The sequence below is a fragment of the Labeo rohita genome, chromosome 25 (assembly GCF_022985175.1).
Source record: "Labeo rohita strain BAU-BD-2019 chromosome 25, IGBB_LRoh.1.0, whole genome shotgun sequence".
NCBI lineage: Eukaryota > Metazoa > Chordata > Actinopteri > Cypriniformes > Cyprinidae > Labeo > Labeo rohita.
This window is the reverse complement of record NC_066893.1, coordinates 21,970,238-21,983,565: the sequence shown is the minus strand read 5'-3', so window position 1 is coordinate 21,983,565 and position 13,328 is coordinate 21,970,238. Positions and strand designations below refer to the sequence as shown.

Genomic DNA, 13,328 nt, shown 5'->3' with positions numbered 1-13,328 from the left:
ACAACAACTCCTGAAACAACTACAACAACAGAGACTTCCACAATCACAACAACTCCTGAAACAACTACAACAACAGAGACTTCCACAATCACAACAACTCCTGAAACAACTACAACAACAGAGACTTCCACAATCACAACAACTCCTGAAACAACTACAACAACAGAGACTTCCACAATCACAACAACTCCTGAAACAACTACAACAACAGAGACTTCCACAATCACAACAACTCCTGAAACAACTACAACAACACAATCACAACAACTCCTGAAACAACACAATCACAACAACTCCTGAAACAACTACGACAACAGACCTCCACAATCACAACAACTCCTGAAACAACAACAGAGACTTCCACAATCACAACAACTCCTGAAACAACTACAACAACAGAGACTTCCACAATCCTGACAACAACTCCTGAAACAACTCCTGACACAACAACAACAGAGACTTCCACAATCACAACAACTCCTGAAACAACTACACAACAGAGACTTCCAATCACAACAACTCCTGAAACAACAACAACAGAACTTCCACAATCACAACAACTCCTGAAAACACTACAAGACTTCCACAATCACAACAACTCCTGAAACAACTACAACAGACTTCCACAATTCCACAATCAACAACAGACTTCTGAACAACTACAACAACAGAGACTTCCACAATCACAACAACTCCTGAAACAACTACAACAGAGACTTCCACAATCACAACAACTCCTGAAACAACTACAACAACAGAGACTTCCACAATCACAACAACTCCTGAAACAACTACAACAACAGAGACTTCCACAATCACAACAACTCCTGAAACAACTACAACAACAGAGACATCCACAATCACAACAACTCCTGAAACAACTACAACAACTCCTGAAACAACACAATTCACAACAACTCCTGAAACAACTACAACAACAGAGACTTCCACAATCACAACAACTCCTGAACAACAACTCCTGAAACAACAGAACTCCTCCACAATCACAACAACTCAACTCCTGAAACAACTACAACAACAGAGACTTCCACAATCACAACAACTCCTGAAACAACTACAACAGAGACTTCCACAATCACAACAACTCCTGAAACAACAACAACAACAACAACAATGAAACAACAACACAACTCCTTCCACAATCACAACAACTCCTGAAACAACAACAGAGACTTCCACAATTACAACAACTCCTGAAACAACTACAACAGAGACTTCCACAATTACAACAACTCCTGAAACAACTACAACAACAGAGACCTCCACAATTCCACACAACAACTCCTGAAACAACTACAACAGAGACTTCCACAATTACAACAACTCCTGAAACAACAACAGAAACATCCACAATCACAACAACTCCTGAAACAACTTCCACAATCACAACAGAAACAACTACAACAACAGACTTCCACAATCACAACAACTCCTGAAACAACTACAACAACAGAGACTTCCACAATCACAACAACTCCTGAAACAACTACAACAGAGACTTCCACAATCACAACAACTCCTCAAACAACTCCTGAAACAACAACAGAGACTTCCACAATCACAACAACTCCTGAAACAACTACAACAACAGAGACTTCCACAATCACAACAACTCCTGAAACAACTACAACAGAGACTTCCACAATCACAACAACTCCTGAAACAACTACAACAACAGAGACTTCCACAACAACTCCAAACAACTCAACAGACACAACTCCTGAACAACACAACTACTCCAACAACTCCTGAAACAACAACCACAATCACAACAACTCCTGAAACAACTACAACAACAGAGACTTCCACAATCACAACAACTCCTGAAACAACTACAACAACAGAGACTTCCACAATCACAACAACTCCTGAAACAACTACAACAACAGAGACTTCCACAACAACTCCTGAAACAACTCACAACAACTCCTGAACTCCTGAAACAACTACAACAACAGAGACTTCCACAATCACAACAACTCCTGAAACAACTACAACAACAGAGACTTCCACAATCACAACAACTCCTGAAACAACTACAGAGACTTCCACAATTACAACAACTCCTGAAACAACTACAACAACAGAGACTTCCACAATCACAACAACTCCTGAAACAACTACAACACTTCCACAGACAACTCCCTGAAACAACTACAACAACAACTCCTGAAACAACAACAACAGAGACTTCCACAATCACAACAACTCCTGAACCAACTACAACAACAGAGACTTCCACAATTACAACAACTCCTGAAACAACAACAGAAACATCCACAATCACAACAACTCCTGAAACAACTACAGAGACTTCCACAATTACAACAACTCCTGAAACAACAACAACTCCTGAACAACTACAACAAATTACAACTCCTGAAACAACTACAACAGACTTCTTCCAATCACAACAACTCCTGAAACAACTACACAACAGAGACTTCAACAACTCCTGAAACAACTACAACAACACTTCCACAATCACACAACTCCTGACTTCCACACAACAACAACAACAGAGACTTCCACAATCACAACAACTCCTGAAACAACTACAACAACAGAGACTTCCACAATCACAACAACTCCTGAAACAACTACAACAACAGACTTCCACAATCACAACAACTCCTGAAACAACTACAACAACAGAGACTTCCACAATCACAACAACTCCTGAAACAACTACAACAACAGAGACTTCCACAATCACAACAACTCCTGAAACAACTACAACAACAGAGACTTCCACAATCACAACAACTCCTGAAACAACTACAACAACAGAGACTTCCACAATTACAACAACTACAACAACAGAGACTTCCACAATTACAAACTCCTGAAACAACTACCAACACAGACTGAAATCACAACAACTCCTGAAACAACAACTCCTGAAACAACTACAACAACAGAGACTTCCACAATCACAACAACTCCTGAAACAACTACAACAACAGAGACTTCCACAAACTCCTGAAACAACAACTCCTGAACCAACTACAACAGAGACTTCCACAATCACAACAACTCCTGAAACAACTACAACAACAGAGACTTCCACAATCACAACAACTCCTGAAACAACTACCACAACAGAGACTTCCACAATCACAACAACTCCTGAATCAACTACCTGAACAACAACAGACTTCCACAATCACAACAACTCCTGAAACAACTACAACAACAGAGACTTCCACAATCACAACAACTCCTGAAACAACTACAACAACAGAGACTTCCACAATCACAACAACTCCTGAAACAACTACAACACTTCCACAATTACAACACTTCCTGAAACACAACAACAGAGACTTCCACAATCACACAACTCCTGAAACAACTACAACAGAGACTTCCACAATCACAACAACTCCTGAAACAACTACAACAACAGACTTCCACAATCACAAACTCAAACAACTACAACACAACTCCAACAACTCCTGAAACAACTACAACAACAGAGACTTCCACAATCACAACAACAACACCTGAAACAACTACAACAACAGAGACTTCCACAATGAAACACAACAACTCCTGAAACAACTACAACAACAGAGACTTCCACAATCACAACAACTCCTGAAACAACTACAACAACAGAGACTTCCACAATCACAACAACTCCTGAAACAACTACCTGAACAACTCCTGATCACAACAACTCCTGAAACAACAGAGACACAAATCACAACAACTCCTGAAACAACTACAACAGAGACTTCCACAATTACAACAACTCCTGAAACAACTACAACAGAGACTTCCACAATCACAACAACTCCTGAAACAACTACAACAACAGAGACTTCCACAACAACAACAACAACTCCTGAAACAACAGAGACTTCCACAATCACAACAACTCCTGAAACAACTACAACAACAGAGACTTCCACAATCAACAACAACAACTACAACAACAGAACAACCACAATCAACAACTCCTGAAACAACTACAACAACAGAGACTTCAATCACAACAACTCCTGAAACAACTACAACAACAGAGACTTCCACAATCACAACACAATCACAACAACTCCTGAAACAACTACAAATCAACAGAGACTTCCACAATCACAACAACTCCTGAAACAACTACAACAACAGAAACTTCCACAATCACAACAACTCCTGAAACAACTACAACAACAGAGACTTCCACAATTACAACAACTCCTGAAACAACTACAACAGAGACTTCCACAATCACAAACAACACTCCACAATCACAACAACTCCTGAAACAACTACAACAACAGAGACTTCCACAATCACAACAACTCCTGAAACAACTACAACAACAGAGACTTCCACAATCACAACAACTCCTGAAACAACTACAACAACAGAGACTTCCACAATCACAACAACTCCTGAAACAACTACAACAGAGACTTCCAATCACAACAACTCCTGAAACAACTACAACAGAGACTTCCACAATCACAACAACTCCTGAAACAACTACAACAGCAACGTCCAGAATCACAATAACTCCTGAAACAACTACAACAGAGACTTCCACAATCACACAACTCACAACTACTCAACAGAACTTCCACAATCACAACAACTCCTGACTAACAACACAACAGAGACTTCCACAATCACAACAACTCCTGAAACAACTACAACAACAGAGACTTCCACAATCACAACAACTCCTGAAACAACTACAACAACAGAGAATTCAACAACTCCTGAATCAACTACACAACAACTCCTGAAACAACTACAACAACAGAGATACAACAGAATTAACCACATCACCTACCCCTATTCAAACAACTACCATGAAGCCTACGACAACACCAGCTCCAACCACATCATCTACTCCTATTCCAACAACTACCACAAAGCCTACTACAACAACATCAGGAACACCAAAACCTACCACATCATCTACTCCTACACCGACAGCTACTGCAGTGCCTGTTACAATAACAACAACAACAACAGAATCAACCACATCACCTACCACAAAGCCTACTACAACAGAAGCAACCCCATCACCTACCCCTATACTAACAACTACAACAAAATTAACCACATCACCTACCCCTATTCAAACAACTACCATGAAACCTACTACAACACCAGCTCCAACCACATCATCTACTCCTACACCGACAGCTACTACAAAGCCTACTACAACATCAGCTCCAACCACATCATCTACTCCTATTCCAACAACTACTACAAAGCCTACTACAACAACATCAGGAACACCAGAACCTACCACATCATCTACTCCTACACCGACAGCTACTGCAGTGCCTGTTACAATAACAACAACAACAACAGAATCAACCACATCACCTACCACAAAGCCTACTACAACAGAAGGAACCCCATCACCTACCCCTATACTAACAACTACCATGAAACCTACTACAACACCAGCTCCAACCACATCATCTACTCCTATTCCAACAACTACCACAAAGCCTACTACAAAAACATCAGGAACACCAGAACCTACCACATCATCTACTCCTACACCGACAGCTACTACAAAGCCTACTACAACATCAGCTCCAACCACATCATCTACTCCTATTCCAACAACTACTACAAAGCCTACTACAACAAAGTCAACCATGTCGCCTACCCCTATACTAACAACTACCACAATGTCTTCTACAATACCAACACCTACTGCTACTCATACGTCTACTCCTACACCAACTCCACCCTACGACTGTCCTGCATGGGACAAAAACGTACAGTTTAATATACTTGCTTTTTATTTTTGACTAAATAAAAGTGTTAGAATTCTTTCTACATAAGGAATGTACTTTAAAACTTATCCACTGTGCCATTTAAATACTTCAAGAAAAAAATATAGTCTACATTGCAATTTTGCATGTACTAGTCTTTCTAATTCTGTCTAATTTTTCATTATCATCAGACCAATGAGACCTTCATCTTGTGTGACTGCATCATGGCGAAGTGCATAGAAGACAATATAATTGAAATTGTCCCATTTGAATGCCCTCCACCGCAGAACATCACCTGTCAAAATGGCAAAAAACCAGTGCTTGTCAAAGATGAGTACGGCTGCTGTGAATATTATGCATGTGACTGTGAGTAAACTGGTCTTTTCAATCTTCACATTTAAAGGGATCATGAACTGCATTTTTTAAAATAATTTTATTATATTCTCTGAGGTCCACTTATAATGTTAGCAAGTTTTTTACATCAACATCATAATGTAGACCCTCTCTGCAGAACAGTCTGTTTTAATAGATGGGGCACATTCAAAACTCGGAAATAAACACCCACTGCTGTGACTGGTTAACAGTTTCACATATTGAAATAATAGATAGATGCTACTGTGACATACTCTGAAAACAACATTTGAGCTAAAAATGTATAAATTCCTGTGTTTGTATCTGTCTAGTATTTCCTCTACTACTGCTACCATCCTATTGTTCTGAGTATAAGTGTTTTTTTTTTGTTTGTTTAAATATTCCATGCCGTTTGTTGTATGCGATAAAGCACTGCCCTGTGCTGTATATTACTTAAGTTCAAAATATACAGTATATGTCACTTTTGTGACATATACTGGACAAGTACAGTAATACAAACAAAGCGCAGCAGTTTTAATAAACACTGGAAACAAAGCAACACACTACGCGTTACCATAAACAAGACCGAACAATGAACAAAAGAAACTCAGGGCTTGAATACACAGACTAGAAGAAGGACAAGGAGAAGTTCACTTCCAGAATGAAAATTTCTTGATTCTTTACTCACCCCCATGTCATCCAAGATGTTCATGTCTTTCTTTCTTCAGTCACAAAGAAATTAAGATTTTTGAGGAAAACATTCCAGGAATTTCTGGCCTTCAGTGGTGGCCAACAGTTTGAGGGTTCAAACTGCAGTTTCAATGCAGCTTCAAAGGGCTCTACACGATCCCAGCTGAGGAATAAGGGTCTTATCTAGTGAAACGAATGGTCTTTTTGGACCTTCAGACCATTGGCCACCACTTAAGTTCACTATATGGAGAAAAATCCAGAAATGTTTTCTTCAAAAACCTTAATTTCTTTCCAACTGACGAAAGAAAGACATGAATGACATGAATGTCTTGAATGACATTGGGTTGAGTAAATCCTTTAGTGTTTACCAAATTCGAGTAGCTTGTTTAGTTCAAATAACTGAATGCTGTTGTATCTCCTAATCATAGGCTTTTGTGAAGGCTGGGGTGACCCGCATTACGTCACATTTGATGGACACTTCTACAGTTATCAAGGAAACTGCACTTATGTATTAATGGAGGAAATTAGGCCTCAGTACCATTTAAAGATCTACATCGACAGTGTCTACTGTGACCCTGTTGAGCATGTATCCTGTCCCAAATCTATTATTGTCTCTTACAACAAACTAGTCATAACACTTACAAATCACAATCTCATGGGAGGTGCAGACCTAGAGGTGAGACTTTCTAGATTTGTTATGAATAGCATGCTTTGTCGGCATTGCTAAGTAGCCTAAAATGATTTTGTCATTGTCTCCTGTCATAACAGGCTTTTGAGAACAATGAAAAGTTACGACTACCATATGCTCGTAATGGTGTGAGAGTTATAAGCTCAGGCCTAGACTTGATCCTGAGTATTCCAATGCTGGGTGTTGACATAACATTTGGAGCTACTGGCTTTGGCATCAATCTGCCATACCAGCTTTTTGGAAACAATACACAAGGTCACTGTGGTAAGTCATGGATGGTGACATCACAACGCATGGATGTTTTTTATGCATCGCCCATCTAAATTATTCCAAATAATTCTCACTAAGGAACATGCAACAACAACAAGGCTGATGACTGCATGATCCCCGGAGGAATCTTGGTGGATGACTGTGCAGTGATGGCAGATTACTGGCCAGCCAGTGGTGTGAATGGTGAATTGTGCACTCCACCAACTGCATTACCTCCTGTTGGTGGTGATGTCAAACCTACATCTAAGCCATGTCAGGCCCATTCTTACTGCAACCTCCTTAATAGCGAGTGAGTGGATGTCTTTATGATAAATTTCAATATAAAGAGCTTCCAAAGTGAGACTTACTACTACTGTCTTTTTCAGGTTGTTCAAAGAGTGCCATCCCCATCTGTCGCCCGAGAACTTCTTTTTGGCATGTGAATATGACAGCTGTCATATGAGCAACCCTGCCGTGGTTTGTACCAGTCTGCAGACATACGCGAGGGCTTGCTCTCAATTAGGCATCTGCATTCACTGGAGGAACTACACTAACCTGTGCAGTAAGTTGCATTTGCATATTAGCTGCACTAAATATTATTGGTTACAAGTTATTGAGATTATTTAAGTGCTGTATTTGTCTTTTCTTCCTCAGATGTTGAATGTCCAGCAGATAAAGTCTACAATCCTTGTGGTCAAGCTGAGCCACCAACCTGTGCTGATATGTATGCCCAATAATCGAAATGTTTGTGGAAATGAAAGTTTAGTGCTAAAAGGCCAGTTTTACTAAACAGGGCAAATTACCATTAGAGAGAAATTCCATAAAAGCACAGATGAAGAGGAAAATTCTGCGTGTGATTTACTAACAATGAGCATATTAAAGAACACAGAAGCAGCCATATTTCCATAATGACCAGCACAATCTACCAAGAGCAGCGCAAATTACCGCCTGCTTTAAGACATGTTTTTGGGGGGGGGCATTAGATAATGGCACAAATACAAGTAATCTGACGAGTGCAAAGTTTAGTAAAATGCGTTGCGTGATTCATTTTAATACTGTCCTCCCATAAAGTTTGTGTCTGAAAGGGAAAAAAATGAATATTCAATAAGGTCAGGCACAAAAATAACTCTGTCCATGTCTATTCAGTGCTAATTCATCTCTTTGTGCCTTTAGTAAATCCTGACGGTACTATTTTAACGCCAAAAGACTGTTGGTAAAACTGGCTCTTAGTATTGTAAATTGAGGGATGGGAATATGACAGACTTATACTTGGAAAAAACCTCAAACATTATTAATGTGCAGTTTAAGAGCATTATAAAGCTTGTTATGCAGATGTTTATTGGAATGAATCTCAGGTGATATGCGTGTAATAAAAAAATGAAATATTTTGCAGACCTGGAGAGAGCGTCATTAAGGTTCCCACAGAGGGCTGCTTCTGTCCTGAGGGCTCATTGCTCTTCAACAAGGAATCAGGAGTCTGTGTGGACAAATGTGGTGAGAAGCCTTTAAGTCAAGTTTATGTGCATGCAAGCGCTCAGATTGAGATGTACAAAAACACTGTGCCTTTCGGCATCATCCTGTATATCAAGAAATTATCTGTTTTATTTTGTTCTTCCCTTTTTGTTTTTAGGATGCCTGGATGCCTCTGGAACACCACGTGAGGTACGGCGATGTTGAACCATTTTAACTCAATACTACAATTCATTTACAGGTCAAATAAAAAAAAAAAGAACTGTATACAGTGCCTTGCGAAAGTATTCATACCCCTTCATTTTTTTTCACGTTTTGTTATGTTGCTGCCTTGTTAAACTGTTTTAAATTACTTTTTTTCCACATCAATCTACACTCCATGCACCATAATGACAAACCAAAAACAGAATTGTCACAGCTTCATGAATTTATTAAAAATTAAAAAAACTGAAATAAGTACACTGCATAAGTATTCATACCCTTAACTCTGTATTTAGTGATGTGCCTTTACAGCCTCAGGTCTTTTTGGGTATGATTTGCACATCAACATTTGCCAATTATCTGCCATTCTTCACCTCACTTCTTCACCTCTCAAGCTCTGTCAGCTTGGACAGGGTCTGGCAGACATTTTCATATTACTCCAGAAATTTTGATTGCGTTCAAGCCCAGGATCTGGCAGGGCCGCTCAAGAACATTTACAGAGTTGTCTATAAGCCACTGAATGCTCTGGACTGGGTTTTCGTTAAAGCTCAATATCTCAATATGTTGGTGCATTGAGCTTTTCTCCTACTCTGACGAGGCCCTCAGTCCCTGCCACTAAAAAACAGCCCCACCGCATGAGGCAGCTACCACCACACTTTACCGTTGGGATGTTACTCTGCAGGTGATGAGCATTGCCTGGTTTCTTTCAAACATGATTGAGGTTCATCAGACCACAAAATCTTGTTTTTCACAATCTGAGGGTCCTTTAGATGCTTTTTGCAAATTCAAAGTGTGTTTTCATGTGTGTTTTCACTGAGGATTGAGTCTATAAAGCCCAGATTGGTGGGAGTGTTGCAGTGATGTTTGTCCTTCTGTAAGTTTCTGCCATCTGCATATATGATCATGGAGCTCAACTAGAGTGACCATCAGGTTCTTGGTCACCACTCTAACCACGGCCCTTCTCTATCAATTGCTCAGTTGTTTCAAACTTCTTCCATTAAGAGTAACAGAGACTACATGCTTCTGAGAACCTTCAATGCAGCAGAATTTTTTTTTTTTTTTTTTTTACATCAGGGCTTAGTTTTTGCTCTTATAAGCATTTTCAGCTGTTACAACTTTTAAGAAGACCTGTGTGCCTTTCCAAATCATACCCATTCAGTTGAATTTGCCACAGGTTAATTTCACTCAAGTGTAGTAACATCTACAAGCAATATGAATGCTCCTGTGCTGAATTTCAACTGTTCCAGATAAGGGTATGAATACTTATGCAATGGGATCATTTATGTATTTTATTTGTAATAAATGTGCAAAGATATTAGAAACCAGTTTTTGCTTTGCCATTATGGTGCATGGAGTGTAGATTGATGTGTGAAAGCGTATTTTAAAAGCAGTTTAACATAAAGCAGCAACATAACAAAATGTGAAAAAAAAAGAAAAAAAAAAGGAAAGGGTATAAATACTTTCGCAAGGCACTGTACATGAATTCTTCAAGAGTTAATTTACTATGAATGTGCTGACTTTAAGGAATTACTTTAAATACTGACCAGACTAGACTTTAAACTAAACTCTCTATATATTTTGTGGCAGTTCAACGAGGTTTTCGAGTACAACTGTGAGGAGTGTATCTGCGATAAGGCCAGCAAATCGGTGATCTGTAAGCCCAAGAAGTGTCCTGATGTGAAACCTGTGATCTGCAATGCGCCCGGCTTTGTGCTGGTCAACGTCAGCAATCCTTCAGACCCATGCTGCAGCGAACAAGTGTGCAGTAAGTTCATGTGCAGCTTTTTCAGGTGTTTTGCTTTAGGTTCACATCCTCCTTTTCTTAAGTCTCCTTTGTGTGGTGTAGAATGTGATGCCAGCTTGTGCCCACCTATGGATAACAAGTGTACAGTTGGGTATTCACCAGTCCTGCAAGTGCCTGACGGAAAATGCTGTCCAGAAATCATATGCGGTATTGCTACTATTAACACTTCAGTACATTTTTGTGACATTTGCATGCTTATTTTTTTCTCAGATGGTGTCTGTATTCTCTTTAATATAGTTTTGTGTTTTGTTGTTTGCCTCCTCAGAGCCGAAGAGAGTGTGCGTCCACAAAAATATGGAATATGAGGTATCTAAAATGACTTGTAATATTACTATTTTTAATTTTAAGGACTTAATAATAAAAGTTTTACATGCTCATCTCTCCCATGACTTCCCTCAGCCTGGTACCACCGTCCCCGTTGCTCAGTGTCAGGAATGCACCTGTACATGGGATGTGGATCCTAAAACCCAGTTGTTCCAGATCAAATGTTCATTTGTGCCGTGCATTGAGAAATGTGATCCTGTAAGTTGCATGACAAGCTTCTGATCAGCTTGTTTCAGGACTGTGTAGTTTCATTGACTTCATTTGATGTTTTTTTTTCACAGGGTTATGAATATGTTGAAACGAACCACAACGACTGCTGTGGAAAGTGTGTGCAAACTCACTGTATCGTCAATATCAATGGCGTCGATCATATACTGAAGGTAAAGTCAAATGTCCAAAATTCAGTCGCCTTGAGGTGCGGAATATTCAGGTTAAATGGGACTTAAAGGAATGGATATTCCTTTAGAATAGGTCCTTAGTCATTAATTATTCCTTGAAAATCTCATTCCTCCCAACAATTTTTTGCAATGAATTTGACATTATTCTCTTTTGGTTCGTAGGAAGGAGAGAGTTTGCCCACTACAAATCAGGGCTGTGATAAAATCACATGTACTAAAGTTAATGGACAATTCATCACAGACAAACACACAATCCAGTGCCCTACCTTCAACATTTCCAACTGCCAGCCTGTCAGTACTTCAAATAACACACAAACACACATTTACATGTTATACTGTACTGATTGATCATGGTGATTAAATCACATCAATGACATTCTGCCTTTGTTATTCGCTCTACAGGGCACCGTCCAGCAGTCTCCTGATGGCTGCTGCAAAGTTTGTGAGTAATTTTATTTTTTTCACAATGTGAATTTTGGTTGATTTGAGACAATTATTAATGTATGTTCAATTGCCTGTGTTTGTAGGTGTGGACCAAGTTAAAGGATGTCAAGTGCAGACCGTTCGCGATTACATAAATCACAACAACTGTCAGTCAGAAAAGAGAATGGACCTGACATTTTGTGGTGGAGACTGTACCAGTTTTAGCAGGTGAGTGGGCACAGACTGTTACGAAAACTGACATAAGTGTCATCCCAGCTGAAACAGACATGATATGAAATTGTTTACATGTGTTTTTTTTCTTTTTCTCACATTCATAGGTACACTGATCCTGGATTGTCCTCTTGTAAGTGTTGCCAGGCCACTCGCTCAAGTAATCGCACGGTAAATCTTGGTTGCATAAACGGAGACATAGTGACCCACACGTATGTCCATGTTGAGGAGTGCGGCTGCAGCAAAACTAACTGTCATTGAGCGGAAGCAAGCCACACACTCACTGAAGGCAGCCAAAAAAAAGGCAAGGTTTCCGTGAGCAGCAGCAGTGAATCATCCACCTGAAGACTCTGAAATACGAATTCTTTAAGAAACCTCGTTTGGAAATTAATTTAAATTGCAAATGCTTTGTTTAACATTTCTTAAACTTTATCTATAGAGCTTTTCTTTTTTCTTGGTAGAATAAATATGTACTCTTTTGCTTGCTTGAAATGAAAAGCAATTAAAAAGGCATTTTAAAACTAAATTAATGTTTATTGAGTCGTTCATTGAGAATATTTTAAGAGTTTGTGCATGGTGTTTATGTATTTATTTATAAATTTCTATCATTTGGTCATGACTTTGGTGTTCCTTGTGCCATGATGTGATGTTTTATTAACAAATTTCGGGAGGAGCATGCACAGATGATTAACACGGCCAATTCATCATCAGCAATCACACTCCCTATCCAACCA

The 13,328-nt window shown here is 39.3% G+C and overlaps 1 protein-coding gene across 1 annotated transcript in view; it reads left to right on the top strand.

The window, feature by feature from the left end:
* The window catches only part of LOC127156246 (mucin-2-like), a 29,695-nt gene extending 16,581 nt beyond the window's left edge, over positions 1–13,114 (top strand). Inside the window, 25 exon segments of the mRNA XM_051098992.1 lie at positions 1–243; positions 288–446; positions 1,475–2,163; positions 2,165–2,381; positions 2,988–3,131; positions 3,643–3,976; positions 4,108–4,291; positions 4,790–5,768; positions 5,957–6,131; positions 7,235–7,482; positions 7,575–7,758; positions 7,843–8,053; positions 8,130–8,305; positions 8,398–8,467; positions 9,137–9,237; positions 9,374–9,405; positions 11,002–11,179; positions 11,261–11,365; positions 11,484–11,524; positions 11,618–11,740; positions 11,824–11,922; positions 12,103–12,231; positions 12,343–12,382; positions 12,468–12,591; positions 12,702–13,114. Coding sequence (XP_050954949.1) covers positions 1–243; positions 288–446; positions 1,475–2,163; positions 2,165–2,381; positions 2,988–3,131; positions 3,643–3,976; positions 4,108–4,291; positions 4,790–5,768; positions 5,957–6,131; positions 7,235–7,482; positions 7,575–7,758; positions 7,843–8,053; positions 8,130–8,305; positions 8,398–8,467; positions 9,137–9,237; positions 9,374–9,405; positions 11,002–11,179; positions 11,261–11,365; positions 11,484–11,524; positions 11,618–11,740; positions 11,824–11,922; positions 12,103–12,231; positions 12,343–12,382; positions 12,468–12,591; positions 12,702–12,855 — 5,139 coding nt within the window. The 3' untranslated portion in view covers positions 12,856–13,114.
* The last annotated feature ends 214 nt before the right edge of the window (positions 13,115–13,328 follow it).